Here is a 27,680-nt window from a genome sequence, read left to right as displayed (position 1 = left end):
CCGATCAGCATCGAGCCGAGCTTGTCTGGGCTCCACTAGATGAACTGGAGGAAAAACCAGATTATCAAGAGAAAGGTAAGTTTGATAGTTACGTATTGTCTTAAAATACACCATCATTTGTAGATTGTTTTTCAACATCAGATGTTCGTTACTTGTTATCAGGAGTGCACCGGTATGTCGGCCAGATGTCAGTATTAGCTGGTTTTTGAAGATTTGTGATTTTTCTCTGGAACATAAGCTTGGATGAACAGAAAATAACATTGGCATCACTAAGTCAGTGACATCATCTCAGAATTTTGCAACAGGCACATCTCTGCTTTTTATTGATTAATCTAACAATTGTTTTTTAATGTAGTAAATTAAGCAGTTATTTTTTATAAGTCTATCATTTGTTTTCTGTTTAGCCTATTAATCTATTTTCAGAACCTGTCATTTCTTCTTAAAAATGGTATCTAACGTGTTTTTTTGCTCTTTGTACTTTTGTACCTCAAGTATCACATTAATAGAAAAAAACTATACCTACATGTACATTTTTGCAACACATGAATGTTAAAATTTCCTTCAGACACAGCATTTGAATTACATGTACTTTGTAGAGCCCGACCGATATGGGATTTTTGGGGCCGATACCGATATTGGGGGTTAAAAAGCTGATATCCAATATATCGGCCACTATCCGATATTGGCCGATAACTGATATATTGGCCGATATATGAAATAAGAACACTGATCTACACAGGATATAATAAACTTATATTAGATAATTGTGGACAGGTGGATCAAACAGTTGCATAAATCTTTGTTTATCTCACAAATATAATTTACACAACTTCCAAATGCAAACAATACAATCACAAAAATAATTAGAGCAAAAAATATTACTTACCACACATTTCTGTTTTCACTCACAAATTTTGATGTGTCTGCCTCACGGCACTACAACTGCCCATGTGGACTAAGGACTAAACTGAGCATGTGCTGAGTGAATTAGGTGAGTCCTAAGTTGTTCCTGATTGGAGCAACAGCAAGAGTTACACCTGACCTGTGTTACAACTGTCCCCGGTCTCCCCTACACTATTAACACCCAGGTGTACCTGCAGAATGAAACTGTGAGGGAGACAGGAAGTGCATGGATATGGGTGTGTGTTGGGGGGGTGAATACTTCAAGACGGGCGGGGGTAGCTCTGTGATTGTGTTTGTGGGGGGGGTGATAGCGGGAGTGAAAGTGAAACTAACTCGCTTTAAAGTTCTTCTTATTCTCCGGGCAACACACACACACACCACACACACAGGAGCAGCGAGCGACAGTATCTCCGTGCAGCAAAAAAAGTTATATATCTACATATTGGCCGATGTTGATTAATTGGTGATACGCTATAATCAGCTCGATTAATCGGTCGGGCTCTAGTACTTTGTTACATTAAACCACTTGTTCTGTGGTTTTCAGGTGGCATGCTGGGATGCAGTCCTTCATAAAAAACACTTTAATATCAAAAACACTGCTGACATTCACTTTCTGCCTTACTCATAAAATATTTGGCCACTGAATGTGAAATGATCCAGAAGTGCAGTTTTTCTCTGTCCTGTGTTGCTGACGGCCACGCTGTGTCCTCTTTCAGTGGAAGACCTCATGCACCTGGCATGCTCCAGTATTTTGTGCGGAGGAGGCACCAACCAGGAGTTAGCCCACCATTGTTGTACGAGTGCAAAGGGGATATAATGGTGAGCATGACAGAACAATCCATATTGACCAAGCTTTTTTTTTGTGATTAAGATGAAAATGACTGGGAGCAGTGTTCTGCGCTGTGGAGAGTTTAGTGTGGTTATTTTATTTTATTTATTCATGTTTTCTTCATGCCTACTCATACACACCAACATGCTTTTTTGTCTTAAGAATTTCCTTGACCCGCTAAACCTAGAAAGTATGTGTTCCTTTGAAAACATCTCCTACGGTGCATTATATTTCAAATTCGCCGTCTTAAAAATGACACAGACTGTTAAAGACGTGTTGATGCAACGGAAGTTTTTGCAGTGGTGGCTTGTCTTTGGAATAAGAATGTGGCCGCTGCTTCAGAAATGAAATATTCTGTCATGATGTTGCATTTGATGACGCTGCAGAGGACTTTTAATGCAAAACTACAAATTCAAGAAATGGAGACATTGTGACATCCAGTTGAGATGAGAAACACAAGGCAGAATTAAGTGTCTGACAACGACCAATAAAATAATATCAGGGATGGAAAAGAGGCACTACGTTCAAAGTTTTTAGCTTGTTCTTAGCTCGTGTCCGTAAAAGGTTTTATTAAGTGTTTTGCTTTTGTTAAAAACTAAAAACGTTTTGTAGCTTCTGTCTTTAAGAGCTGTAGTTTTGACCTTATTCGTTGCATCTCTTTTTACAATTTGTGCAGTTTTTAGCTCATTTGTAGCTTCTTTCTGCAAAATTTGTCCAGTGTTCAGCTCATTAGTAGTTTATCTCTGTAAAATGTGTGCATCTTTTAGTTTGTTTATTGGTTTTCTCTGTAAAATTGTGGTGCTTTAGCTTGTCGGTTGCCAGTTTCTAAAATTTGCTGATTCTTATTCTCCATTAGGAGCTTCTGTCCTTCAAAACAAGAGTGCATCTTCTAATAACAGGAGATTATTCTGTAAAAGTTTGTCAATTCCCTTTACTATCCTCATTATCTCTAGCTGCTTAACATTTTGCTAAACTACTTATGTAAAAAGCAAAACTCATTTTTGCAATTACAGTGCATCTACACAACAGAGGGAGCAGTAAGGAGCGTTGGGATGTTTTCAGCTCTGCGTAGTCGTGTTAAATGTAGAATTTCTTAAAAATTCAAGGTAAAGAACTTGAAAACAATTCTTAAATTTGAACTTTATTTAAAAATCAACTAATTAAAGAAAGTTTCATGTTAATAGATCATCTTTTAACTATATGATTAAAATAATTACTATGTGCACGCTTACAATAACACCCTCTCCATCTACTGCAAAAAATGTTCCTGAAGGAAACACTAAAATGACAGGATTCAGTATTAGTATAGTTGTTAGTAGTGGGCTAGATTTTGCTTTTAATTTTTTTCCTGAATAATTAATGACCATAAGCATAGAGCATTCACATGACTTCCTAATGAAACAACACGCTTAAAGCATATTTATATTCAGCATCCTTTTTAAAGCATTGATTAAAGTCGTGTTTGGAAAATGGACAGGCACAGATTACTGCAGTGCACCAATCAGTGGGCCTGTATCCATGAAGTAACCGGGTTATTGCTGGCTTTCTGCTCTAACCTGATTTCTTAAACTCAATGAAAACGTAATAATGAGGGTAAAGGATTAGGATTTGTTGGTCTTGCATATGTTTGACCAAGTTTTTATGTGTACACAGGACCTTCTAAAAGACCTTGTCAGCTAATGCAGCGAAGGAGACGATCACTTACAACGTCTTACATCCTTGTGCTGAAAATAACGGTCGGCCCGATCCCAATCCAGGGTACCAGAAAGGGTGCACAGATGGAGAAAAAATAATAATGCTCTATCCAAAAATCAGACAGGCCATTTTATTTGTCTGGTATTTCTCTTTTGAAGTCCAAAATATTTTTGTATTCTGGTGTCTACTATAAATGTGTCAGGCTTGTACCCCTGTCAGATCAGAAACTCTTGGCTGTACGGACACTCCAGCCTAATAGCCTCCATATTTAATGCCTACACACATATACAAATGTTTCAGCACTCAGGAGAATCATGCATTGTTTATTGCATAGATGTGGTGTCCAAAGCATGCGTGCTGAAAAATTCCATATATTGACAGAAACAATCAAATCAGAGCCACATATTTAGAATATGGTGTACGGACACTACTGGTGTACGGACTCTACCAGATGTGAATGGAAATCTGTCTGAGCACATGGTGGCATCTGTGTTCCATCTGGAACTAAGTCTTCCTGGTACAGGAGGAAAGAAACATTTGGGAACAAGTTAGAACAGTGTATCTATAAGGCATATAGTCCATATATGATGGAAGTATATTGGTGTACGGACACTACATGAATTTGGGTGAACAAGCACCATTGAAAACATGCGGTTCCACATAAACATCCGTTTGACACATTGTTCCCAAATTTTCTGCAGCCAGGGAGCAGACCAGAATCTGTCTAGTTGTGCATATTTAGTCCTAATAATACTGAAAGAACAGGTTCCCATTCTGTTATTCCAATTAAAGGGCTGGAAAAGAAGGGTTTGCACAACAAAATGGTTGATTGTCTTAATACTGAAAATAAGAATTGATAATCAAACAGCTGTTCAACAAAAATGATCAATAAATGAAAAGCAATGTGATGTGTGTTTTGGAATAAAAAGACACAGGAGTTGAGTAGGAATTATTTATTGAGGTACCAAACATTGTGTACAATCATTTTGCTCTCTCATAACAGTCAAATTGTGCAGATGTTTTCGCGCTCATTGGGTCGCCACTTTATCAGTTTTTATCCGATTTTCTTCAAATTTGGAGGATTGCAAGATCTAGTAATAAGATGGACAAAGAAGCATTTTGGGAATGGTTTTGGGGGGATCTGTTTGCAATCACTGATGCAAATATACTTGTACAGCTGGATTGTGATCAGGCCGTTGCCTCTCTGCAGCTTCATACTGTGTCTGACTTGTGTCTTCCTTCAAAAGAGGCTCGTGCTTCACTGACCAGGTTCAAAGTAATCTGGTTATTGCAGTTGCATGTTCATTTCCTGCCTTAACCTGATATCTCCTTATGACATGGACTGATTGTACATTGTCAAGTGAGCTCTGGCTGATTACAGGACGGATGTGACTGATCTGTAGACTGTCAGTGTGTTATCTCCTGGAAGGCTGTGGTGGGCTGAAATGACTGAGGTAGTAAAACGGTTCGGGTTATTCCCCAGAGGCAGACTGATGCCACCACACAGAGCAGAGGAGCTGCATGTACTGTGAGCTGTGCACAACGGACAGGAGAAAGTCTGATTGTTTTTTTCCCCAGAGTTTTCGCCTATTGCCAAGATTAAACTATAACTATAAATATATAATTAAACAGAATATAAAGCATTTTAATTGCGTTTGCTGCAGTTGTATGCAAGTTCAGCTGTTGCAACCAAGCAACATGTCACAGAAATTCTCACAACTATGCAGAAGTCCTAGGGCAACATTAGGCTTGTTTGTTTAGTAAAGTTCTAATGACCACACACGTATATTCTCAGTCTCAATATTAAGATACAATGTGGAGATATATGAATGATGTACAGCAGTAAAACAAAAGATTTTGAGAAAAAACAGCTTCTATAAACCAATATGCTATCAATAAGTGGGACCTTCCTTTGCACTTAACGTGTTTTTAACCCTTTTATAATGAGATGAGAAAATATGAGATTCATCACCATAATTTTCGGATGTTTTATACCAGGTTTCATTCGACCCAATGCAGATGTTTCTAATTGTTTGTGCTGCTTCTTGTCATGGAGACAGGGTTCATATAAATGACCACTTAAACCTTTAGAACCCATTTAGTTCCATTTACTGTGTGTCTTTTAAGGCTGTGCACATAATTTACTGTATTTTCTTGTTGAATCTGAAGAAAAGAGAAGGATGAATAAATATGGATGCTCATTTCTAACCCACAAAAACAACAAAACTAAAGGAGGCCGAAGACTTTTGCACAATATTGTATTGACGTAGTAGGGATGTAACGATTACCGGTATAACGATAAACAGCGGTAAAATTGCAGATGGTTAGTATTACCGTTAAATTCTAATTCTCATGATAACTGTGTTTGATTACCACACTTTTAGGGGAGAAAACGCCTATGTAAAGATCTGCTTTTATGGCAAATATTTGAGTATAGTTTTAATTTATTACAGTTTTAGTTTTATATACCTAATATTTGAACCATATTCACTTTTAAAGTCTGTGAAAAGGTTCGTTAAGCATCTGTGTGTTATTTATGGAATAAATTATAGACATTTTTCAATTCGGATTTATATATAATATATATATATATATATATATATATATATATATTGTGTTTCTGTCCTTTTATTTAGATATAGTAGGTTAAAGTGAAAAAAATAATGGACAGATGAGATAGATGAAGTTGTGCTGAAAAAACAGATCCCAAACATGGGTATAGTAAACATTTGTTTATATAGTATATAAAGGCAAAATCAAAAGGACTGAAAAACGGACAAAATAGGCTCAGACCACTAAGGGTTAATATTTGAATGTTTCTGCAACAGAAGGGACATTGTGCCAATTATTTTATTTTATTTTATTTTTCCAAATATAACTTGGTTAAATTATTTCAGTGTGTTTATCAATACTTTTTGAACATTTTGAGCATAATTTCAATAATACCACGATAATAATGATAACCGAGATAATTTTGGTCATAATAACCGTGATGTGAAATTTTCATATGGTTACATCTCTAGACATAAGAAAAACCACATAGGTCGAGCAGTTTGCAGTCATTTACCTCTTTAAATTTGACTGGTCCGATAGCGTTTACTCCATAACTCAATTATGTTGGTATCACACATCAGAACTCTATCAGTTTTAGTGCAGATATGATGGAATATTAGCACAATAATAGCTCTACAGAAAACATTTAGCCACACTCAAACAAAGCACTTTAAATCTGAGAAAACACACACTCTGCTGGTTGCATAAATACGTCCATTTAAATATTAGTGGCAGCGTCTCAAACACTGAAAACACTGTACATTTCATTCTGTTCTGTCCAAAAAATGGAATCACACTCAACATACAACTTACCAAAAAAAAAGAAGGCCCAGACTCTGATATTGTGTCCATTTTGTCTGCATCCCTTCATTGTGCTGTCATTAGTTTAGATGTTGATAAATCTCTCTGCCCTACTGATTAGATTGAACAAAACTTGAGTTTCTGGTTGAGGCCATGTTAGTGGTCACTTTTAAATAACATAAAGCAGATATCACATGTCTCATGCCACCTCCCATTAACATACAAAGAGTAGATAACACAGACATTTAAGTTATTTAAGAGAATAAATAGAAACCACAGGCTTTTTTTCATCTGACTGTTAAATGCTGAATGTGGATTTAACTAACAAAATGAAACTATCTGTTGTCTAATAATAAATCAACCAGTTCTGCGTTACATCCTGTTTTTCATCTTTTACACTAGTTTACTGTAATTTATGTGTTATTGTTAACGTATATTAAAGAATTAGTATAAACTGATATACTTTAAGATTTAGTCAGGATACTGGCAGCAGATAACCACATGTGGTGTTTTTGTGTGTTACAGACACAATGCGGTTTGACCTTTATATATAAAACACATAAAAGACAAATTATCACCCAGGTATGCATAAAAACAGATAGACAGAAGTAACCACTGACATCAGCAGCTTATTCTAAAAAACACTGAGTTATGAGTGAATGAAGCCTGTTTACCACATATCCCATAAATAAATAAAATTGTGCAAAAGTTTTGAAGTTGAGGTAAAAAGGTCTAACACAGGTGGGTCAGTTTGACTCTTCACTGGTAAGAAATACAGAGTAATTTAGGAGTTAATTATTTGACTCTGATTGAATAAAAGATACTTTGAGACTGCTGAAAACCAATCTTTCCCCAAATAGCCAAAGATACACAAGCTGTGGTTGAGTTTGCGCTTAATGCAGACTAAGCTGTGTTTGTTGTAGTACTGCTGCAGATTTCAGAGCCTAGCGACCAGCACTAGTTCAACGTTGTCTAGGAAACCACAAGGATGTGTGTGTGTGTGGAGTGGAGTGGGGTGGGGGGGGCTGTCAAAGCGCCCACTCTCTGCAGCGGTCAGGCTCACTACCGTCTTTGAGTATTCACACAGCAAGACGGTCGCTGCTCAAAGAACACAAAGTTATTCTTGTTTTGACAAAGCTAGTGAGTGTATAATCGTTACAATGTGCTCAATTACTCGACACACTGAGGGAAACAAGAACGATGGTTATCTCTCTCCCTGGTTACCTGTTGACAACTGACTCTTTGTTTTGGCTACAGGTTTGTACGGTACAGTCGGATCAGCCGATGGAGCAGGGGTCAGGTTACTTTGTTCAGCAGGAACCAGCTGCTCTATCCAGACTCATCATAACAATCACTGCTGTGCAGCTTCATGTGCCATGTTCACATCATAAATATTGAATTGATTGAAATGTCTGTTTCTTAGGCTGCCCTGTCCCTCCTGATGCTGAAAAATCCGATTTTCTCCAAGTCACATCACCTGGCGAGCTACCATTACTCAGGTTGGTTCGTGTACAATTTGTTGGAGTTTTTTCTTTCTCATGTTGCATTGTCACAAAATGAGTAGAGTAGCGCCACTGTGAAGGTAAATTACATCACCACATCCTCTTCATCTGTAATGTGGGTAGTCAGCCCCTGCAGATTTCAGCAACATAGACACCTTTTCCACCACAGATAACTATATCCATTCACTGCTTAAGGCTGGGAGCGTTAGGATTAACTCTTGGTGATAGTTATTTGTGTTTTAATTAGTTTTAGTTTGTTTTGTTAAGGATTACACTGGTCAACAACAAAATTATTAAAGTTTTTTGAGCTGATATAGGATAATTTTGGTGTGCCGAACCCAAAAATCACATGAATTTTGCTCAATCAGGTCAACTTTCTGAACTATGCTACATATTGGCTTTTTAACATTTTTGCTTACATTTGTGGGCATTTTCACATCATATGATACAAAATTCTTTCATATTTCTTGCAATAAACGAGTTCTGAAGATTTTACTTTTGCCAATTTATGATTAATGGTTTTTTTAATATTACAGGTGAATGAAATGGCTTCGACTACAAGATCTTGCAAAAATAAGCCTGACGTATTCTGCTACATCTGCGCTGAATACATAATAAATAATAAATACATCCTGTTAGAAAATGATTTTTTTTCTCTTAAAACCTATTTTGGGTGAGAACTATAAAAAATCACTGATAAAGTCACAAAAATATAATCAATTTTGTGAGAAGATCAATTTTTCAAAATCAAATTAGCAAAAGACCTGGCCTGATTGAGAAAAACAGATGTCATTTTTGGATTTAGCGGTGCAAAATGGTCCTAATTCAGCTGAAAAAACCTAGACAACTTGCAAAAAACATTTTTTTTGGAACCCAGTGTTATTTTCCCCGCTGATTAATTGCTCAATTCTTCTCAGTTAATCAATAGATTATTTGGTCTGGAAAACAGAGAACATGGGGCAGAAATTCCTCTGAAACCTTGTTTTGTCATAAAAGAAGAAAGAAACCAGAAAATAATCAAATTCTTGAAGGCAGAATCAGACAAGTTGGACTTTAACTTAAAAATGTATGCGTAACGGACGTTGATGTTTTCTACATAAGGTAAACAAAGGTAGAGTTGAAAGAGGAGAAGGACTTCGGAAATGAACCACAAGCAAAAAGACATATAATGTCACAGAATTCCTTCAGAATACACTTCTAATCTCAAGAGGTAGAAACTAGAATTGGATTAAAACACCAAAAGACGTAATCAGTGAACTATTGCGATCAAAATCAACTAAACTGAAACAAAACTTAAAGGGAAATGCATGTGTTTGTGGGGTTTAGGTGATACGGAATTATGGAACATTTGACTGGTTTGTGTTTAGTGTTGTGTGTGAAATGTGTATTACGGTGCCAGTTCATGTTACACCTACATTTCACAGTTCCTTCCTTTTCTGTGGTCTGTTCTTTACTTCAGTATCTCCACCTCCAAACCTGAACCACCACTAAACACTGCAGGTGCTACATCAGCGGTCTGCTGTATGACCGTATGGGGGTTAAGTGACAGAAGTTGAAAGTAATCTTCCTAATTATGTTTTCTGTAGTGTGAAATTAACTCAAAATAGAGCTGAGTATTATAGCCAAAAAAATTGAATCTAAACTTTTTTCAGTGGTATGGTCCAGTTATGGTTTTAATCAGTTGTTTTTTGGCAACATGACCTGAAGACGAAACATTCAGAAATATACTATGTTTACTAAAATTATACAGCATATGAGACTGGAGAAACACATTCACAGTTAATGTATTAAAAAGTAATCTGGCTGCATTTAGAAGGTCTCCAGAGGAATAATCCAGATTTTTTTTTTTTTTTTTTTTTGCATTAGGCTTTTTTCATGATTTGCAGAAAACAGAACTTCAGTTAATTAAATTAATTCAATATATTGCTCAGCCTTACCTCAAAATAAGGATCATCCTATTTTTTGTTAGCTTAAAATGAGCTGTTTATTTCTATAGAGGGACAAGTTGCATTGAAGCAGCATATTTCTAAGTAGCCATGGACATCCTATTCTTCTTTTTTATTCAGTTTTACATCAGGCTGCATCCATTCTTAAGGTTCAAGGTTCAAAGTGACTTTATTTGTACCCGTGGGTAGATTTGTTTTGCAGCAAGCTTTCGCTCACTGCCGGTCGCTGCGTGCGCATGCGCCCAACACAAATCCTTCGAAAGAATTACAGTGGAGATAATGCAAGCACATACATCACATGCATAAGACATAAGACATTATAAACACAGTACACGTGGTCACGTGGTGGAACTTTTTCAGTGGATTTGGTTGTGCGAGGGGGACAGGAAGAGAAGAATGTTGTGTGGCAGACGGAGATGTCTGCTTATGGACCAGATTTAACATCATTAACTAAAAAAGACCAAACAACAAAACAAAACTGTCCCCCCCCCTGGAAAAGTATCTGATAGAGTTACGAACTGGAGATGGAGAAAAGAAAATTATTTCTAAATTATATAATTTTCTTATTTATGAATCAAAATTACTCCTCGCAGATAAGAGAGAGATGGGAAGCAGAGGCGAACGTGGAATTATCTGAGGAGGATGTATGTACGGAGGCACATCTGGGTACAAATTCTAATACATGGAGGGAATTCAAATGGAAAATAATCACTAGATATTTCAGACCAGCAGAAATAGTGTCTCAGATGGACCCCCAACATCCCAGTGGATGCTGGAGGAACTGCAGAGCCCATAGAGCTGATCACACTCACATATTTGGGCTTTGTCCTCAGTTCAGTGTGTTTGGAAGGAGGTTTTCAACGGCCTGAAGGAGGTTTTTCAAATGAACGTCCCACTAAACTTCACAGAGGCAGTTCTGGCAGTAATACCTGAAGGTCTGGATACAAAAGCAGATAAATACCTTTGGAATATATAATTCACCGCTGCCTTAAAGTCTATAAGCATCAGTTGGATGAAAGCAGAACCTCCCTTGTATAAACATGGATTCAAAAAGTTTGGGATGTTTATCAGATGGAGCAGATCACATACCTGCTCAGGCTTCAAAAAAAAACCCAGATTTACTAAAAGATGGGAACACATGTTACCTTTACTGCTGCAATAATATTTATTGGTGATGCAACACTCCATGTTGTTTATCAAGGTGTTGTCATTCTGCCTTTGACGAAGATTTTTTTTTTTTTTTGGAAGTGAACATTGTTTGTTTGCTATAATTGTTATTGTTTTCTCTAATTTTCATCCTGTGTTGCTTGTGTAGGTTTGTGAGAATACAGTTGCAGCTGTGTAGGGGAAAAAGAAACTAAATGAAACAGAATTAAATGTATACATGTATTGTACTGAAAAAGAGAAAAGCTAATAAAAACTAAGTAAAAAAAACAAAACCCAAAAACTGTCTCTAACAAGAACTATATGCCACTAAATTTACACACTGACCATTTAATTAATCATTAAAATGTAGTCGTTACAATTAATGGGTTAATGGTTGCAGCGTTACCTCCATGACCAAATGAACCAAAAACCGAAGGACAATTCTCAATCAAAACTTCACTGAAAAACTAATGATGGGAAAATAGTTGGAGAAGTCTCTCCTCTCTCTAAACCCACCCTTCTGGTATTTACAGATGTTCAACGGAAATGAATCCAGCGTGTGTGTGTGTGTTTGTGGCTGTTCATTTGGCTCCTCCCCCTGTCTCCCATGTTCTGTCATCTTGCCATTAAACAGTGGTAGAGTTTGAAAGCCTCCCTCCTTCCCTTTAAGCAAAGGCAGCTGCTGCAGTAGTAGTGAGGTCTGTTGGGGGTAGTGGGGAACTGGAGAGGACTGTCAGGGTCAACGTGATGAGGGAAGGGAGTGTGTGTGTGTGTGTGTGTGTGTGTGTGGGGGGGGGGGGGGGGGTTACAGCATGTGGTTAATCCCAAGCAGAAGACAGGAGAACCATTGTTTACCCACTGATTTGTGTGTGTGTGGTGTGTTTGGGTTTAAGGATGGGAGGCGGAGTTGAACTTGGCCCAGACTCCACCCACCCACAAAATCGTGTGGAAGAAGCTGAGTGGTGAAGTGTTTTTAAAGTGAACACTAATACCGTCTTACCCTTCTTTTCTTTCTTTTCTTTTCTTTCCTTTTCTTTTCTTGTGCAGGTTCAGACAACTGGACAGCAGCTGAGAGACGCCAGTTCAACAAAGGCATCTCTGCATACAAGAAGGACTTCTTCATGGTGCAGAAACAGGTAGAGTGTGCAAACAAAAGGATTGTTGTGATGTTCAAGTAAAGCATTCAGTGGCTGACTCTACCCCGACGTGAACACTGACCGTCATTTCTCTGCTAGACGGGGAAATTCCTGTCAGTGTTTCCTTGTTAATTATCTGCAGAGTTTGAGTTAATTAACACTTTTCCACAAGAGTGTGAATATATTTATCCACTTGAAACATACCAGTTTTGAAGATGATTAAAGCCGAGGTTGACTGCTGAAGGAGTTTAAAGGCTGATATAATAACAGTTTAGAGTGGATTAATGAACTGGAATCATCACTGGTGGAATTTCACGCTCTATCCACACTAATGTGGATGTTTTGCTAAACAGACATTTTTATCTTATTTTTGGGCCTCTTAATATAACAATAATAATAATAAACTTTATTTGTATAGCACCTTTCATACAGAAATTGTAGCCCAAAGTGCTTCACATTGATTGAAAAAATACAATATTAAAATACATTAAGATTTGATTATACATCAAGAAATAAAATGAAATTTGAGAGAAATACAATAAAATAAAAATAAATATAAAAACAGCGCACATTAAAATATTTGATTATGCATAGAATTTTTGAAGTGCAAGAAATAAGATGAAATTTGAGAGAAATACAAAAAAATAAAAGCAGCACACATTAAAATATTTGATTATGCATAGAATTTTTGAATTTTTTCTCTTATCCACACATACATGATGTTTTAGGTCATGAAAACATAGACTTTTAAAAATCCTTTCCAAACTAAAGATATTTGTAAACTTTGGTTTGTGTGGATTGCTGTGTTCAGGGAAAATGGAGAGATTGGAAAACAGTGGGATCACACCCCATTTTTCTCTTGTATTATTTCATTGTGTAATGATGCTCCACCTGAAACATCAGATCCTAGTCTATGTCATATAATCAGTGTATGACCTGAAGTAGGTCGAGGTCAACACAGATGCATTATGGCCAAATCCACGTCATGTAAAGCGGTCGTCTCCAACCTTTGTTCTACACGGACCGGTTTCATGCATGAACATTTTCGGCGGACCGGTAAGAGGTGTGGGGGTTCCAATAACAAAACCCTCTGTCAGTTCAGAGCATGTGATCTGAAACACTTCCACTGTAGATCAGACAGTTCCACTGATGCTACAGGAGAATATCAAACTCACCCTAATGCAGAACCAGTGGAACCCTGGACTGGTTTAACTGGAACTAGACGGTCCCATCTGGGGCTGATGATCCAGTCTACTACTGTGTAATTCATCATCGCAGAAAACCCAGACACACTCAGATCTGAGGTTGGAAACAGAAGGACTTTCAGGGCTTCTGTGGTGATATCCACATATTATGCTGTGACTGGAATCCAGAACGAACAGAGGTTTGAATTTGTCTCAAACATGGATGGATGTGTCGCAGCAGTTTGGAGGAGCTGGTGTGTCACCTGTTGGACCTGAGGAACCTGGAACTGACGCAGTCTGTGACCCTTCTGTGACCCTTCTGCAGTCTGTGACCCTTCAGTCTGTGACCCTTCTACATCAAAGGGTCCAGTCTGACCCGTGGGATGAACTGAACTGAAGATATGAATCCTTTTAGTTCAGGTTCCACATACAGACCAATTTAATCTCCAGTGGGTCAGATCAGTCAAGTACTATCATAATGACCTGTAAATACTCACAACTCTAAATTTTTCTCTTTGTAAATGTTCATATTTTCATGTCATCGCACTGTATTTACACTAAAACAAACTAAAATTTCACAAAAACGCAAAAAACCTCAACAAATATGAACATTTTGAAATGTCTGAAGCCCAAGTTTACCAATATTCTGCCTGTTATTCAATGTTTTGTGTATTTGCAGATCCACTGTGATCTGTAAGTTGTAATTTACACGTATAAATGATAAACTGAGACATAATATTGTTAAAATTGTAACTAGTATTCTTAAGAAATTTAAGTTTGTTCACATTATTCACATTGTTTTAAAGGATAGTTGGTAGATGTAAACATTTTCATCGCATGATTTTACTTTTTCACTTTAAAACATAGAGGAAAGTTTGGAGTTGACAGTAGTTTTGATATAATTATGCTTTTATTTTCACCGGTCCTGCCCACTTCAGATCCAATTTGACTTAATGTTTCCCCTGAACTAAAATGAGTTTCCCACCCCTGCTCTAAAATATCCTGTTGGCATCAGTTTATCTGTCCGTCTATAGTGTTAAGTGCAGGTTCCAACTCTTAGATGCTATCGATTATTAAAAGGTCTTATTTTTCAAATTTTATTCCAAATGTCGACTCCCAAAAAGTACATCTCGTCACTGTCAGTGCATGCAGCATGTTTGCATAGCTTTCATACATTTGTGTTAATTATGTTGTGTCAGCAAAGACAGTAAATATTGTTTTTCATGTTGTAAAGCTGGTTTAAGCAGTAAAATAGCAACAAGAGTTTAAACCCACAACTGAAGTTCAACAACATTGTTGTAAATAGGTTTATGTACAGTTACATAAAGTTAAATTAAAGGCTGTTAAACTGGATTGGTGCATTCTATCCTTTCCAGACACTAACTCGCTGCTCTAGTAGTAGTATGAATCCAGTTTTATTATTAAGAAGGACCTACTTTTAATTCAAATGTGCAAGAACTTGTTTGTTACCTCTCAGGACTCTTATTATTATTATTACTATTACTCTTTTTCTATAATACTCTATTTTACAAATGTGTATCTGAGCTGTATGTGCAATAACTGTTTTTTGTTTGTATGTTTTAGCTGTATTTATGTTTAGTGTCTTTCTGCTCTTGTCATATCCTTACTTAGCTCCTTTTCTGACTCAGGGAAACGCAGAAGAATTCCGATGCACCTATACTACTATGCATCTGTGCACATGGCAAATGAAGTCTATTCTATTCTATTCTATTCTACATGTGTTGGTTGGAAAATAAACCCAGTTGTTGGTAGGCTCAGACTGCTTTCTCTGTCCCACTGCCTGCTGTACCCTGAAACCTGACCTCATGAGTTCAGTAACTGTCAGTTTCATTTAGAAAAGAGAAAAATGGAAGCTCCATTAACGGGCGATGCTTCTGTGGTTCACAGGTTTCTACTAAGACGGTGGCGCAGTGCGTGGAGTTTTACTACACATACAAGAAACATGTGAAGATCGGTCGTAACGGAACACTGAGCTACGGTGAAGCAGAGCCCGAAAACAAAAGCACGGAGGAGGAAACGGACCATAAGGTCAGCCTAATGTTTTCTTTTAATGACTGTTTTTGCAGGAGCACGTGCATTTGTTGATGAAAAATAGATACAAAGCAAGCAGACCAAAACAGATGTGTGGAAAAACAAGGGACACGAATGATTTAATGACAGAAGTTACAAAAAGGTGAATCAGTAGGGCTGTGTATCGGCAAGAATCTGGTGATACCATACAGATCACAATTCTAGGACCACGATACGATATATCATGATACTGTTAAAAAGTACAGTTTTTTTTAATTTTTTTTTTTTTAAGATTATTTCCTGGAAGAATTGAATTACACCAAAAATCTGCACAAATACTAAACACATTTTTATTTGATCCCAACAGGATCTAATGTTCTATCACCAAATGTTCCTGTGTTCAAACTGAAATTCTGTTTTACAGACATTACAATTTCAGATCCTGTTCAAATGTTCATATTCTATTAGTTCACAACTAACATCAGAACAGGATTTGAGTTCAATCCCAACAAAGGAACGAACATTATTGAAAAAAGAGTGTTAAATAAGAAGAAATAAAATATAAACAATAAAGAAAAAACAAAAATGAACCTCCACCATATCTGCATTGAATAAATACCTAAAATATCCATACAGTACTTTTTAATATGTGTAATTCAATTCAATTAATTGGTGTAATTCAGTTTTTCCAGGAAAAAATCATTTTTAAAAAACAAACAAACAAAAATTGCCTTTTTAACAGTATCATGATATATCGTATCGTGGTCCTAGTATTGTGATTTGTATCGTATCACCAGATTCTTGCCGATACACAGCCCTATACTTGACGTGTATCCAGATTGGATCTTAATACAGAAAGTGAGAAGTGTGTTTGTGTGTGTGTGTGGGGTCATCATAACTTTACTAAACCAACAAACCAAATGTTGGCCTAAGACTGTGGCAAAGTGGTGTGTATTTATCTCCATTTAAGCAGAGACACACAGTCAAATGTGTGTGAGTCTGACTCGGTCCCTGTATGGTCGACTGTCCAGGTTTAAGCCTGTTTTTTCATCCTACACATTTCAGGGTTTTTAAAGCCAGACTTTCCTCATAATATCTTAAAAACTGAAACATCATCAGTGACTCAACTAAAATGAGTCAATTTCTCACAACAGAACTACTTGTGCAATCATCAAATATAAGAACGTGAATAAGAGAAAATAGCCTCTTCTTTGTACGCTTCACGTAGTCTCAGTCTTTTAAAACACTGAACTTCATTTTCTTTTCCAGTATCACATGAGGGCCTGTTTTGTTCCACCAGTCGTACCTTCCAAAAGAACATGTTAAATACTTGGCAAAGCTGTCAACCACACCTTCTACCTCAGATCAAAGTTTTCATCACTCAGCTGCTTTGACAGTTTTCTCACACTTTAATTTTAAGCTAGGACTCACTTACAGCTAAGTTAAAAGCTCTCTGAGAGGATTCTCACAGTTTTGGTAGTACAGTCCCTCAAGATTAGCGCAGTATATCTGATATTGTCCGCACAAAGATTCAGGATATGTTAGGCGTAAGGGGCAGTCACACTCTGTCCTTTCCTTTCCGTACTTTGGTCTGTCGAAATGTTTAAATGCATATGTGCGGTCAGTGTAACCTTGCTAAAACGACAGACCTAATAGTCGTTTTAAACTTTTCTGCACAGTATTGGACAAACAGATAACTCAGGGAAGCGGACCACAGAGTGCTCTGATGTGACGTGACATAGAAGTGTTTTGTTTAGATGTGAAACAGCAGCATGTCAGCATTTGCACTGCATCAGCTGTGGATCATCCTTGGTTCGTATGATTTGTGTTATCCAGAAACACTGCAGCAATAGTTTTGGCGGTTGCCAAGGAAACTGAGGACAGTAACGTGCATTTATAGCATAGAGTCTGAATGTTATGATCTGCATCTAAACACAGATATCCACACCAGTTTTGGAAACTTTAAAAGCATTGTGGACGTATGGACGTAATAATTAGGGCTGTAAGAAAATATCGGTTCTGCAGTATATCACGATATTTCATTTCACGATACTGTGTCGATATTAAAAAGTACTGTATCGATATTTTAGGTATTTATTCAAATGCGGATATTGTAGAGGTTCATTTTTGTTTTTTGTTTTTTCTTTATTGTTTATATTTTTTCTATTATTATTTCACACTCTTTTATTCAATAATGTTCGTTCCTTTGTTGGGATTGAACTCAAATACTGTTCTGATGTTAGCTGTGAACTAATAGAATATTAACATTTGAACAGTATCTGAAACTGTAATGTCTGTAAAACAATTTCAGTTTCAACACAGGAACATTTGGTGATAGAACATTAGATCCTATTGGGATCAAATAAAAATGTGTTTAGTATTTGTGCAGATTTCTGTTGTAATTCAATTCTTCCAGGAAATAATCTTTAAAAAAAAAAACATTGTCTTTTTAACAGTATCGTGATATATCATATCGTGGTCCTAAAATTGTGATTTGTATCATATCACCAGATTCTTGCCGATACACAGCCCTAGTAATAATCAGCTCGTTGTTGTGCAGAGCTTTAAAGGCTGCCTTGTCTCTCTTTCACCAGCAGGGTCCACAGAGAGCTGAGCCCAGGGACGAGGACAGCAGGAAGTGGGAAGGGTCAGCTGAGCGGAAAGCGGACGTCGGCCCCACCAGGGTGACACACACGCTGCAGTCCACCGACAATGTGAGTAGGAAACTGACCCGTTTCTCTCCTGGAAATAAGCCAGACACAGTTATGAATAATGAAAATACACAGATAAAGAAAAGAATGGGGGAAGAAACGTGTCATAACACAGAAGAAATCCATTTGCTTTTTCCTTCAATTCAATTTTTTTTTCATTCCCACACCATCACTACTGTGGTACTTTCCAGTGCTGGCTAACATCCAGTCTGCTGCTGCCGTGGGGAAACGCTGGAAGGACCCAACAGGGATTTTTATTCCATTTTCCATTAAGGCTGGGTTTTAGGCTTATTTTTGCCACTTGTATTTGTAGACAAAGAGATCTCCTCAACTAAAGTGCAGCCACACAATGCAGGGTCTAAGTTCCAAAAGGCCTTTAAATGTCTTGAATGTAGTTTTTGACATGTCTGTACGGTCGACTGGATTATGAAGTTGTGACGTTTTTAAAGTTCCATAAAAGCGTTACTCGGCTGACATCAGGGGGAACACACCAGAACATAACACTCTCACTGTGCAGCTCCCAAACATAGACGGAGCGTGAAGACGAGACAAGGAGTGAAGTCAAAATATCACGTTTATTGGAGTTGCTTCTTTTGGGAATGTTGTTTTTGTGACACACAACACAGTCGGTACAGTAGAGTAGGTCGTTCCAGGTAAAAACATCCTGTCATGCATTACATTTTCAATAGCCTGTGAACAAGAAGAGCTCCAGTAGTCTGGTTTCATGCCTTTCCACTCCACCATCTTGCTAAATTTCTTTCTTAAAGCTGCTATAACGTCCGCCAAGGAGGTTCTGTTTTTGCCGGCATTGGTTTGTCCGTCTGTCTGTCTGTGTGCAAGATAACTCAAAAAGTTATGGACGGATTTGGATGAAAATTTCAGGAAATGTTGATACTGGCACAAGGAACAAATAATTAAATTTTGGTGCTGATCGTGGGTGGGGGGCCCGGGGGCCCACTGATCTGCCTTGGCGGAGGTCTGCGCTCTCCAAGTGCTTTTCTAGTTGAAATTTTAATTCACTTGAACTCCACTGTATGATTCTGAAAAAAAAAACATGAAATTTTGAAAGAGGCTGAGAGGAGGTGTGTGTGTGTGTGTGTGTGTGTGGGGGGGGGGGGGGGGGGGGGGGGGGTCTGAATGCGGATGTGAAAAGTGAGTAGTTCAGGGACATCCAGGCAGAGAATCAAAACACGTTTGCAGATGAGGATTACTTTGGATTTTTATTTGCTTCATCACCTAAAACACGTCATCATCACTTGCCAGCTGCCATCATACAGTTTTTCAAGGTGGACCTGACCCCCCCCCCCCCCCCCCAACAACAGCCCTAACCCTAACCCCCTTCAATCAGCCAGTTATTGGATCAGTGTTTTAACATGTAACTTCAGATCCAAAATGACAAATTTACTGTTTAATGCAACACTAAAAAACAGTATTTGTTTCCCCCCCAAATGGATCTGGTGGTTCAATAGAGCAATATAATGACCTGAGGTCTGGCAGACCCCCGTGAGGGATCACAGATGTCTGATTAGAGGGCATCAACACTGATTTAGGGATATAAATTGTATGAAGTAGAGTAGGGATGTAACAATTACTGGTATAATGATAAACCGCAGTAAAATTCCCGACGGTTAGTATTACCATTTAAATTCTAATTATCATGATAACCGTGTTTGATTACTGCAGTTTCAACACAAACTTGACATGGAAAATGGGCAAACAATGGCGATAAGGTGCCATCTTTAATGCACATTTGTATGTTTGGCATTCACTGTTTTAGACTCATGTTGGTTCAGGTTCCACATTTAGACCAGTATGAGCTAAAGTGGATCACAATCAGTCAAATAAGAACAGAATAAACTAGAATAATGACAAATACAAACGTTTCTCACACCATTACACTAAAAATACGCTGAAGTCTACAAAAATACAGTAAAAAATATACCAAAGTACACTAAAATATGCAAAAATACACTAAAATATATTTAAAAAATATTCAAAAATACACTAAAAACATACTAAAGTATACTAAAAATAAGCAAAAATACACTAAAAATAAGCAAAAATACACTAAAAACATACTAAAGTATACTAAAAATATGCAAAAATACACTAAAAACATACTAAAGTATACTAAAAATATGCAAAAATACACTAAAAACATACTAAAGTATACTAAAAATAAGCAAAAATACACTAAAAATAAGCAAAAATACACTAAAAACATACTAAAGTATACTAAAAATATGCAAAAATACACTAAAAACATACTAAAGTATACTAAAAATATGCAAAAATACACTAAAAACATACTAAAGTATACTAAAAATAAGCAAAAATACACTAAAAATATACTAAAGTATACAAAAAATATGCAAAAATAAACTAAAAACATACTCAAGTAGACAAAAGATGTGCAAAAATACACATAAATACATATCTTTACTTCACATTTGTATGTTTGATGTTTACATGTATATATTTGTATATTTGAATGTTTCTGCCACAGAAAGTACATTGTGCCTATTATTTTATTTGTTTTTTTTTTTTTGTTTTGTTTTTTTTTCAAATTATTTCAGGTATTTAGTACTTTTTGAACATTTTGACCACATTTCAACAATACCATGATAATGATAACCGTGATAATTTTGGTCACAAGAACCGTGATATGACATTTTCATATAGTTAACGTCCCTAAAATAGAGTCTTAATGAACAGTTGCAAATGAGCATGAAGGTGGAAAGACTCAAGATGATTTTCAGACAGGAAGTCACAACTGTGGATGTGTTTCATCTCAAGTCACATAATTCATTTTAGTTGTTTGGTTATTCGTTTCACTCCAACTGCTGTCCTACTCTGGTCTGCCACACTGCTCCTGCTGTAACCCGACCTAGATGAAACCAGTAGCTACTAGTGCAAACGGTGCATACCGAGCCTGTGTGTCATGATGTGGTGAGTGACGTCTCCTTTCATTAAAAATCCCCAGCTACCTATTAAAAGTAATAAATTAGAATTGTTTCTCTGAGCTCATAGGGGTAAGTGCAATGAAATGTGCCTCAAGAACAGAAATATGTTTTAAAGCTGATTCATGAAAGTCTTGAAAGTCTTCAGTTGAACTCGCAGAAACCTGCAGAAGCGCTTACAAAGACATGATCATTCTCAGAAGCAACGCATACAGGGTAGTACAAACAACCTCTAATTTTTGTTTCTGTTTTTCTTTAATCACATGCTGAGATGAGTTTCCTTATGACACGTGCTTGTTGAAATCCCCAAAAGTTAATTCATGCCACAGTAGTTACATGTTGATTACTGAATGGGTTTTCTCTTCGGCTAAAATGTGCTTAGAGGTCTTATTTGTGTCTTTGTTCATAGTAAATCAATCTAAGTGAATCCCCAAAGGAACTTTGTGTTGGTAAATGTTCTGCAAATGTACAGGATTTCAGTTCTGTTCAACATGTTGATGCTCATATGAACTATGTTTTCAGCTCAAAAATGTCCAATTTCAGCACAATTAATGCTATATTTTCATGTCACAAATGGCCAAGTTCTGTTTGAACTGAACTGACCTGAAAACAAATCTTCTATTCTTTTAGATTCCCCAGTTTTTCTTCCCAGATTCTCTCCTACATATCACATGTTTTATTTGTACAGGTTCAGTCTGGAGTATGGTGCTGATCCATCCTGCTTATGTTCCACCAAACATACATGAAGAATGGCACACAGCACTGTTTACATCAACAGTTTTCTAATAATAAGCATTTTTATAAAGAAATACCAATTCTATATTGTCTTTCCTCTTTAGTCTGATGATGAACTATCCAATAAATAATAGTGCTCCTAGTTTTGCACAGGGATCATTAGTGTAAACGCTGACATGGCTGCAGAGCATCAGTATGATGGGATCCACAACAACCATGTCACATCCGTCCACTGACACATTTAGTGTTTTTGTGTCAGCTGGTATTGTTTTAGATCCACAATACGAACATTTATGAAGAAGAGGAGAATTATCAATAGTAAGTCTATAAGTTTATTCCTAATAAAGTACTGGTACTGACCAGAGCATCATGGGTAATGTCACGTCTGTCCACCAGCAAAAGTTTTCACATACATGTGCTATTCCAAATCCAATATTTATGAAAATAGAGCTTCCACTGTCAAAGAATATCAGTAGTCTGTGCACAAAAGATTAGCATTATTTACACACTTCTATGCATTTATGACAACTGTTTTTTTTTTTGTTTTTTTTGACAAAAATGGACACTCATTGGACCCCCTAAGGAAATTTTAGTCGTCTTGTAATATTACTTCCATAAAAGTAGAACATGAGTCGAACCTCTGCCTTCTCATGGTTCAAGCCTCGGTCGACCTCTTCAGACCTGTTTGTCCTTTTGAACTCATTCTGCTTTGTCCCATCAGAGGGTCCGGGGGGTAGAGGTGTTGGATGTGCTGCCCACTGCTGGACTCTAACAGGAGAGAACTTGGCAGCCGTTTGCCGCTTTGGATTGTGTAACCCCATTATGCCTGTCAGCAAACAATGACTCGACAAGAAACCTTTATCCCCATTATTCACATTACACTGGGCCGTTTAGTGCTCATGATAAGTTGCTGACAAAAGTGCCAGGCTCAGACATGATGGGACAGTTGTTTTCCTAATGGTTTCCTCTAGTGGCCGTACAGACCGCCTGTGTGGACATGAACACAAGTTATCAGAGCACATTTGTCTTTCTTATTAGTTTTCAAGCAGGTTTGCTAGTTTAGTTCTTATCTTTTCAGGGGTTTTTTAGGTTCTTTTTTTTTTTTTCAGACTGTTCAGAAAATGTATTGTGTCATAAAAATCTGCTAAACATCTACATCAGTAGATAATATATAGATAGAAATGAGTATGATGTAACACAGCTAGAATCCTGGAATGTTGATTTAATATCCAGGCCCAGCTTCTCTGTGAAATAAGTTAACAAAGAGAAAACACTATTTTTTTTTTTTTTTTACTTTAGTGTATTAACATCATTAGAACCCCATTGTCCCCATTGTTTTCATTTATTTTGATTACTTTGCATAACTAACTAAATAAGTAGATTATAAATAAGAGAGCATGTTATTCCTGTGTGTCTGCATGGCTTCTCTCTGGGTACTCGGGCTACTGTCTCAAGGATTAAGCAGTTTGAAAAATGAATGAATTAGAAAGTTCTACTGCAATGAAAATTTCACATGTAGGTGAGAAGGGAACACTAGTGGAAACTAAATACATTTGGGCGTGTTTTAACTTCACAAAGTTGCAAATTATTCAGAAACTTTCATGAACCAGTCAGTGGATTTTTGACAAACTTGCATCATTGAGTTCTTGAAAGCACATAATCAATGTCCACCTTGCACATTTTAACATTTGTTCTTAGGTTTTGAGTTACATGACTGGTATTTGCTAGCATAGCATGATTATGGATAACACACCAAGTGCAGATGAATGAGTGTCATGAGAGAGTTCATACATTCATCAAGTAGCCTATGAAGCACACATTCAGTGTACAAAAAATGGTGTGCATACATTCCTGTAATTTGGCAGTTTTTGTCATTGACTTTGAAATAAATTAATGACGATCATAACTCAATGTCTCAATAACAAGTAACAAATCTAAATATTTATTTACAATTAACATTACAGGAAAAGAATTTACAAAGTTGTATAATAGTAAAAGACTGGGAAGCTTTGAGTTTTAACAATCATTTAGTTCAGACTAGTTGTCAGATGCATTCAGGTGCTTCACTTGGATAAGCATGGCTTTGGACATATTTATTCATTACTAGGAGTTTGACTTTGAGTTAGTTTTCGTAACACAGAGTACAGCGTTGTGATTATGGAAGTCTTTTTCACACCTAGTTTTCATTTGCGTAGCCTTCGTTAAAGATGATGGCCTGGCTGTTAACTGGCTGTAACACTATCCTACATAAAAGCTGCTCGTAACGGAGCTTCAGCCTCATTATTTGTTTGAATTGCTCACAGCCGCCGTGTTAAAACTGTTTCATGTTAACTTCACATGCACGTTTCTTACTGTGTCCACAGCCTGGGACCGTCCTGATCATGAAGAGCCAGGAGGACATAAAGCGGGAGCCGCCTCTGTCCCGGGTCATCCAGATCCCACACCCACCGCCCCCCAGCTCCAAACCCCGCTACGACGGCAACGCACGCAGGACCAGCCCTTCGACCGGCAACAAAGGCCCCGCCGGACAGGAGGGAGAGTTCCCCTGCAAGAAATGTGGCAGGTCAGCCATTAACGGGAAATGTCCCATCAGTCACTGCTTCACTGTCTGCCTTGTGTACTTAAAAAAAAAGCTAGCGGGGAATTACACAAATGGCCTTATGCTGAACTAAAAACATCGAAACACAGGAATGTCAGTTGAAAATATTACCATTACTAATGCCCACTTGGAGTATTTTCAGTAAATAGAGGCAAATGTGTCATAGTGTGTGTCCACCAAAGAGTCGAACTGTACCGGCGTGCTTTGATTAAATAACAGGCTGTCCTCTGGCAACACCGGTCCTGTTACTGCCAACTGTGTCCTAGCAACCGAAACACAGTAGTTACAACACATCGCACCTCTCAACAGTGTCTGCCCAGTCAGATGGCAGGATGTGCATGCAGCTTCAATAGTTAATTGGCTCAGAGTGCCACCTTCACCAACATGGAACACACATGTAACAGGAAATCCAATCCAACAGTAATCAAAGAAGTGTTTGGAAAACGTTTCTGTCCCATGTGATATGGCTTCACTTTGACTGCAGCTCTAGACGCACCTGTTTACTCTGTGCAATGAGCTTTATTTGCAGAATGACATGGTGCTATAGAGTGACATTACACAAACCTAATTTCAGTGCACGGCGCTGAACCTTGACCACAGTCTTTATGAAGACTAGTATTTGTTATGATGAGCACAAATGGTAGAGGAAATATCTAAGAACCCTCTGTGTGCATTTTCTTTTGTTAAAGCAACGGGAACTATAAATAAATGCACAAATACCCCATTTTCCTTTTTTCCCCTCCCCTTTTATTCCTTATTCCGCCCCTGCACAACAGGAGCAGATCAGTCACATCAGACAGTAGGTATTTATGGAATTTTTGAGGCCAAAAATTGTCACCCTCTGAAGCTTGACTGCTGCGCTCGTTTTCCCGAATGTAACATGTAATTAGATCATTTCAGTACATGACAAAAAAAAAAAAAAAAAAAACCGCCACTTTGACCCTGCACTCTTTGCTCTGGTACACCTTAGTGCACAGGTGTCAAACATGCAGCCCAGGGTCCAGTCCGGCCCACCAAAGGGTCCAGTCCGGCCCTGCAGGATGAAATTGTGAGATGCAAAAATTACACTAAGATGTTAACAATCCTTTTAGTTCAGGTTCCACATTCAGACCAATTCAATCTCAGGTGGGTAATAACCTATGAATACTCACAACTCCAAATTATTCTCTTTGTAAATGTAAATTTTTTCATGTATTTACACTAAAACAAAGTATAATATTGCAAAAATATCTGAATACCCTGAACAAATATGAACAACCTGAAAAGTCTTAAGAGAAGTAAGTGCATTTTACCAATATTCTGTCTGTTATTAAATGTTTTGTGTGTTTGTAGATCCACTGTGATCTGTAAGTTATAATGTACATGTGTAAATGATAAACTGAGGCAGAATAGTGTTAAAATTACACTGACTTTTCAGTTCATGTTATTCACATTGTTTGAGAGGATAGTTTATAGATGTAAACATCTTAATGTAATTTTACTTTTTTCACACTAAAACATGGAGAAAAGTTTGGAGTTGACATATTTATGTTATTAAACTGGTTCGGCCCACTTCAGATCAAATGTAGCTGAATGTGGAACTGAACTAAAATGAGTTTGCCTTAGCGTATTCCTTTTTTCTTCTTTTATATTAAACACCTCCTGTAACAGAAATGGGATGTTCTGTATCATCTTCTGTCTCCTGTAGGATTTTCTACAAGGTCAAAAGTCGCAGCGCTCACATGAAGAGCCACGCAGAGCAGGAGAAGAAGGCCGCCGCCCTGCGCCAGAAGGAGGCGGAGGAGCGCGCAGCGGCGAAGGCTGCCGCCGAGGCCGCCGCCATCCTGGCCGCTCGGCAGCAAAATGGGACTCGGCAGATGGGCGGGGACAGCACCAACGACGACTCATCGGAAGGGGAGGACGAAGATGACGAGGACTGGCAGTGAGAGGAAGGATGGATGTGAATGCTGACTGCAGCACGCAGCGGGGCTTAACACTCAGATCAAAAGCCAACGGAACGAAGAACAGTGAAGATACAGTTGACTTTGTGTATATTTTGTGGAACAAGACTTCCCTAGCTTGGCTTATTCAGGGACATTCAACCCCATTCTGAGTGTGAATGTGCAGAGCGGGTGAATGTGTGGGAACATCTGAGTGTGTCTGTTCTTTCCACAACTCTACTACACCCCTTTACTCTTGCTTGAAAAGCGTTTCCAGAGTTACCTCTCCCGGTCACAGGGCTCGGTGAAGTCAAAGCCATGCCGCTTCTCTGCTGTCGTCCCGCCCCCCTGTGCCAGGCCGCCGCCTACCTTCAGCACTTTCTGCAACTCATTCTCACCTGGAATTTGTAAGACCCTATTTTTTTCCTCCCAAAATGAGCCACGGCACACATTCGCATCAGCTGCGTCCCTGCCTACCTACCTACCTACCCGCCGTCCAGCATCGGATGAACCTTTTTTTATCGCAATGTTTGAAATCTGACAGCTGGGCGCGACGAAGCCGGAGGGGCGTGTGCTATAAGGGTAGATCACACAACAGACAGACACATGGAAGGACGGACGGACGGGTGGCATGTGCAAACTGTTGCCTCGGTTTAGCCGCTCTCCTGCACTCAAGGCCGCCAAATGCTTTGTCTGACGCATGATGTGCACCAAATGAGCCCCCTCCTGTGGGCGCCGTTCATTTGGGCTTTTGTTCTGTGAACCCCCTCCCACTCAGAAGTCACTTTTTATAGTTCCCAGTTTGTTCCTCACTGTTGATGCCTTGGATGTTTTGACGCTTTTTATCTCGAAATGACAATCAATTTTACACTGTTTTTTTTTTTAAATATAAATATACATATACAGGTCAATGTTACTTTTTCTGCCTGTGTAGCTATATATGGTTGTTGTTGTTTTTGTGAATACTCTTGTTGATGTTTATTAATATATTATTATCTGGTTTGGCTGCAATTTGAACGCTTTCCGTACA

At 37.9% G+C, this 27,680-nt stretch overlaps 1 protein-coding gene and 1 long non-coding RNA gene across 3 annotated transcripts in view; both read left to right on the top strand.

Annotated features, from left to right (window-relative positions):
- On the top strand, nt 1-27,613 carry LOC115413622 (ELM2 and SANT domain-containing protein 1-like). Of its 2 annotated transcripts, none has more exons than XM_030126614.1 (8): nt 1-75; nt 1,620-1,722; nt 8,205-8,280; nt 12,423-12,511; nt 15,604-15,744; nt 18,324-18,440; nt 24,496-24,695; nt 26,419-27,613. In XM_030126614.1, exons 2-8 carry the CDS (start codon nt 1,642-1,644, stop codon nt 26,654-26,656), a joined length of 942 nt encoding a protein of 313 aa, XP_029982474.1. In that variant the 5' UTR covers nt 1-75; nt 1,620-1,641; the 3' UTR covers nt 26,657-27,613. The 2 variants fall into 2 exon arrangements, with proteins under 2 accessions (XP_029982474.1, XP_029982473.1); XM_030126613.1 differs by having other exon boundaries at nt 18,321-18,440.
- Nucleotides 1-27,680, top strand: part of LOC115413626 (uncharacterized) — an 86,574-nt gene that overhangs the window by 38,027 nt on the left and 20,867 nt on the right. The window lies entirely within an intron of this gene.

The sequence above is a fragment of the Sphaeramia orbicularis genome, chromosome 22 (genome assembly GCF_902148855.1).
Source record: "Sphaeramia orbicularis chromosome 22, fSphaOr1.1, whole genome shotgun sequence".
Taxonomy (NCBI): domain Eukaryota; kingdom Metazoa; phylum Chordata; class Actinopteri; order Kurtiformes; family Apogonidae; genus Sphaeramia; species Sphaeramia orbicularis.
This window is presented reverse-complemented; position numbering and strand designations above follow the sequence as displayed.